Raw genomic sequence first — 5,489 nt, 5'->3', positions numbered from 1 at the left:
GACTAAATAACAGGTATGTCATTATGTCCGTTGTCTATGTATGTCGTTTTGTCCATATAACGTTATAAAAAACAAAATTATAAAATAAATACAAAGATGTTACTTTTAATGGAAAAAGTTATTTAAGTGCAACAACAAATTCTTGAGGGTTGAAATAAATGTTACACAAATAGATAAAATAGTGAAAAAATTACCATCTATACAAAAAAACTTGTTGCAAGGAAAAAAACTCATAACGTATCATTTCTTGTCGTCGGCCATGACACTCGGGCGAATGAGAGGAGTGCGTTCACATTTTGACAGGTTAGTAAGAGCCGCTCGGATAACGTTGTGTCATGGTCAGTTGCGAGCTTGAGACCGCCAAATTCGAATTATGTTGCCTATGTCATTTTGTACGTATATGTCATTTTGTCCGTATTTCCCCTACTGTATAGCTAAATTTTTAGAATAATCGCTCCGGCATTAAAATTTTTAATCATTAATTGTAATTTATAATTTACGCATCAACACCGAAAAAAACTATTATTATTTCGATAATAGAAGTCAAAATGTTACATCTATACGATTACATGACAGACAAAGCAATACAAATTCATATACAGGTATATTGATATACAGGATGTTCCGTAAGTTAGGTACCATAGGACTTATGTTGATCTTTATTTTTTTACAAATAAAGCATGGCTCTGAGTAAGAAGGAATGTATTCAAGTTATTTTGATGGTGGAGACCCACAGTTAATGAGAAATTGCCAGAAGAATTTAACTGTCTGTATGTGATTGATGGAAGTCTGGACGCAGACTTTTAAACTCTTCGGACGACTTCTCATTGACTGTGGGTCTCCACCATCAAAATAACTTGAATACATTCCTTCTTACTCAGAGCCATGCTTTTTTTTTGTAAAAGAGTAAATTAAAGATCAACATAACTCTTATGGTTCTTGACTTTTTTAAAACTCTTTCCGCCCTGTGGGCGCTAAGAGGATCTTTTCTAGGAAGCCCATTATGAGTTCGACCAGACCCACAATGGGGTAGCCGGGTAGTGAGGGACGGGGGCCAATATATCCGGTCGGACCAACCCCCCGAAAAATTTCAGAAAATTTTTCGACCCGTCGGGATTCGTTCCTGGGTCCCCCAGAGCGGTAGGCTGCCATCTTGAGGTTTTTGACTTACGGGACATCCTCTGTAATGATATTTAATTAAAACATAAAAATATATGATTATTTATAGTTATTACTTAATAAATTCTTAAGAGATTTAAAATTTATGTAAAAAATTACTTGAAGCATATTTACGCAATATAATTTTAAATTTTGACCTAAGTAGATGTCAGCACGAGTAGCCACGTGGAGAAGCAAACAGAATCAACATGACTTCCAACGGATGGACTAGATGCCTTCCTAATTTGCTTGTTACTGGTATGAACTACAATATTTTATATGATAAGATTTTCAATATGCGCTTCTAGTTAAATAAAATAAATGTGTGATTTAAATAATTGTTATAAGTATAATCATATTTAACAGAATATTATTTGGACCACGTGCTTCAAATTTTTTATACGATCGTAAAACATATTCAGTTATTTTAACACAGTTAATTGTATTAAATTTACAGTTACAATAATATATTTATTTTATTGGTATTCAAACAAAATGTTCTTTTGGAAGTTAACGTATTGTTAAACACTTATCGGAAATTACATCATTTGCGTAGTAGGTGAAAATATTAATGGAGTCGTTGTTTATTGTTTGTTCGAATGAATGTTTATAAATTACTATGACAGCAATTATTAATATTATTATACCGTTTTTTTTAAATATTATAAGTTTTGAATGAATTATAAGTTTTTATATTGTTTTTTTCTTCTATGTAATTATTTTATTTTTATAAAATTTACAAAATTATATTTTGGAAATTCTATTAAAAAACTAATGTAATTTGGACCTGCATTTACAATACTAAAAGATATCTGCAATATTTGAAATTGATAGATCTGTCTGATATTTATAGAATTCAATATTTATTTTTTGTGATGATGAAATTTTACAGTTTGATTACATTATTACATATTCCAGATGAGTCTGGTGCTCGGGCAAAAGGTAATGATAGCAAAGATTAAGATTATTAGATTATAGGCGATCTTACCCAATTTCACCAGGTGCAAGAATTAGGTCTCCTATTCCTAGGCTAATTAGAGAATTTTTAGATGAGTCTAAAAATATGTTTCATTTCCCACAAAAATGCAAAAAACCACATCTAAAATAGTACAGTAGAAGCCAAGTTCTTCAGGGTAAATCTCCCTCACGGGGAGATTTCCAGAAATCCCTTCTTAGTGTGCATTCTCATGACATACCCATACTGTGTACCAAATTTCAACTTTCAACTCCTAACCATTTGGGCTCTGCATTTATTATTATTACTATCAACCAATCTTAATTATATGTATAGATTAGTTTTTAAGATGTTATATTCATGCAAAAAATATATACAGGTATACCTCGACTTACGTCGTTTTGAGTTACATCATTCCCGATTATACGTCGTTTGTCAAAAAAGTATATAGAAAAATAAAATCAAGTTTAAGTCATTTTGTTCGACTTTGTCTGTCCGCCACAAATATTGAAGTCGTAATATCATTAGAAAAGCGTTTAAAGCACATAAAATCATATTAAAATATATACATTTACAAATATATACTGTATTTACGGTACATGCATTCGTAAATTTAGATTACTTTTTTCTGTACTATATCAAAAACTAAAATTTGTTTGTAAGCTTAAAATAGATCCTTATTAACCAAACATTATTAAAAATGCATTAATAAATAAAATACAGAACNAAAGAAATTTAAACATTTCCCAAAAAAATCTGAAGTAACAAAATTTAATAATCTAATAAATAAATAAAAAATTCAGTTTGTAGAAAAGTTAACATATAATTTCTATATGTAATGAATGAAAGACTAGAAATAAATTATATCAGTAAGGGTGCGACTATGCAGATGCGAATTTAGTAGCGAGCGAGACATCTCGAGTGATACAGTTCTCGCAACCTCTCACAAAAAGGAAAACACGCACAAGCAAGAAGTGAGAAATCTCGCTGGCATGAGCAAATTTCTGGTTCTGGCACATATCTGACAGGGTTTGATATTTATCATGTCTCGCCTCTTTTCACCACATATTTTCGCTCGCTCACGTCTGCATAGTCATACCCTAATACAATTTGCATAATCGTAAGTAGAACAGGGAAGATATGGGCAACTTCAGAACATTTTAATTCCATTGAAAATAACAGAGAAATATTTTAAATTCTACAAAATTGTAAGATTAATGATTAAATTTTCCTCATATATAAAAATAAATTTAGGAATAATTTTAATGTAATTTTTAAATAATTTTACATAGTATAAGGTGTCAGGAAATTAGCGAGGTATCATATATCAAATGAACGTTTGTTATAAAACATTAAAAAAATAACTTAATTCTTCATTATTAATGAAATTGACACAATTTTTATTAATCAGTTTCATATAATAATGAAAAAAGTCACGTGTTTTAAGTTATAATCGCGAATATCGCTGCCAATATTGTATATATAAATATTTTAACCTGTGTTATATTAATTTAAACGGAGTGTAGAAGTGTTTAAGAGCTTTAATTTCTAACAAATGTGATTCGATCTTAGTATGTTTCCGTTTATATATGTGAATAAACATCTGACAATATAAATTACATAAAGAATAAAGAGCGACAAACCTTTAGAAAAATTTCTTTCTTGAAAAATCAGACAAAGGAAGCCACGCCTTTAAAATAAATGCATAAAACTAATATATTTGAAAAAAAGAAACGATCTTATTACAATTAATTTCAACATTTGCGAATCTTATCGTAAATAAACAAGAATTTTCTATAATCGTCGACCCAACCGTTATTTACACTTAAATCCGCCATTTTCTCCGCTCCTAACGAAGAAGATAATCGATTTCAAAAATCAAAATCGACCGCTTTTCACGAAAATTTATTATAAGTGGCGTTTAAGATTTGTTAGATTTATTAATTTTTAACGTTTATTTTTATAACCTTTGTTTAAATATTTTTAAAAGTATTTTAAAAGATAAATATGTACTTTTTTTATTTACGTAGATGGCGCAATTTTAATTATAATTATTATTTTCTTTCGGATATCTATGAACTTTTAATTTGAAAAATGTAACATATAATTTCATTCTAATAAAAATTTTAAAAAATGGTAATTAATTTGAATTTTGTACGAATTTTCTATGGTAATATGGTTACTATAGAAAATATATAAATCAAATTCATTCATTTCCTTCATTCAAAATACAGACGTAATAATGAAGTCGGATGGCCGAGCGGTCAAGCTGACAGCTTACTGCTCTGGGGACCCAGGATACAATTCAGAACGGGTCAAAAAATCCTCAGGAATTTTTCGAGAGGGTGGTCCGACAGGATATGTCGATCCTCGTCCCTCATCATCCGGCCGCCCCATTGTGGGCCGAATCCATAATGGACTTGCTATAAGAGGCCCTCTTAGTGCCCACAGGGCGAAAAAAAGGCGTAATAATTGTTTCAAGAATATGATTTTATCATATTATTTATCCAGGATACTTGATTGAATCCTTTAACACCTTGAATTGAATAAAAATTCTATTTCGTCCTTTGTCTAAAAATTTCTTGATTCTTCAAGTATAAAGTGGATCAAAAAACTTTTAGACAAAGGTAAACCAAGAACAGAATAAATGTATTGAAAAAAGTATGGCGTACAATTGTGTGGATAAAATGTGAATGCCCATGTTTATCTAAGTTATTTTCATCAAAAATATTAATATGAAAGCATTTTCATTTGAAAAATAAAAATGTTTAAAATGACTATTGATTATGTTTAAGGAGTTTACATATTCAATAAGAGGGCCTATTACAACAGGCCCATTATGGGTTCGGCCATAATGGAGCGACCGGGTGGTGAGGGACGGAGACCAACATATCCGAACAGACCACTCTCCGAAAAATTTCTGGAGATTCTTGACCTCGTCCGGATATGATCTCGGGTCCCCCAGAGCGATAGGCTGCCACCTTGACCGTTCGGCCATCCAGCCTGAGTTTACTGTGGTGCAGCACCTTTTTGATAACAAAACAATCAGTTTTGTTATCTATATATATAAAAATGAATGTATGTCTGTCTGTGTGTCTGTGTGTCTGTGTGTCCTATGTCCTTCATGCATTACCACACCGTTTATCCGATTGCCATGAAACTTTGGGAAGTTGTTTAATATACTCCGGCGAAGGTTTGTGGCATAGTACGATTGCCATGAAACTTCGGGAAGTTTTTTAATACACTCCCGCGAAGTACATTTATCCTACGATAGATGGCGCGCGTTTACACGAGCATTCGCGCATAGTGTGTTTGATCGATTTCAAATTGTGAAGACCATTTCCCCCCTTCAAAAATATATATGTCTTATGCATTT

The 5,489-nt window shown here is 31.3% G+C and overlaps 2 protein-coding genes across 3 annotated transcripts in view; one reads left to right on the top strand and one right to left on the bottom strand.

Annotated features, from left to right (window-relative positions):
- The window catches only part of LOC111619293 (protein polybromo-1-like), a 169,674-nt gene extending 165,688 nt beyond the window's left edge, over window positions 1-3,986 (bottom strand). The window contains exon 1 of the mRNA XM_023361020.1: window positions 3,757-3,986. The gene's annotated coding sequence lies outside the window, so the exon portion shown is untranslated. The remainder of the gene's footprint in view (window positions 1-3,756) is intronic.
- Window positions 1,310-5,489, top strand: part of LOC111620328 (adenylate kinase isoenzyme 6-like) — a 45,845-nt gene continuing 41,665 nt past the window's right edge. Inside the window, exon 1 of one of the 2 annotated variants that reach the window (XM_023362337.1) lies at window positions 1,310-1,416. In XM_023362337.1, the coding sequence (XP_023218105.1) occupies window positions 1,368-1,416 (49 nt within the window). In that variant the 5' untranslated portion in view covers window positions 1,310-1,367. Of the gene's footprint in view, window positions 1,417-1,974; window positions 2,101-5,489 lie in introns of those variants that run through there. The other variant, XM_023362275.1, reaches the window with a different exon arrangement.

This window comes from Centruroides sculpturatus, unplaced genomic scaffold (assembly GCF_000671375.1).
Source record: "Centruroides sculpturatus isolate CEXI.00-Female unplaced genomic scaffold, Cexi_2.0 scaffold48, whole genome shotgun sequence".
Lineage (NCBI taxonomy): Eukaryota > Metazoa > Arthropoda > Arachnida > Scorpiones > Buthidae > Centruroides > Centruroides sculpturatus.
This window is presented reverse-complemented; position numbering and strand designations above follow the sequence as displayed.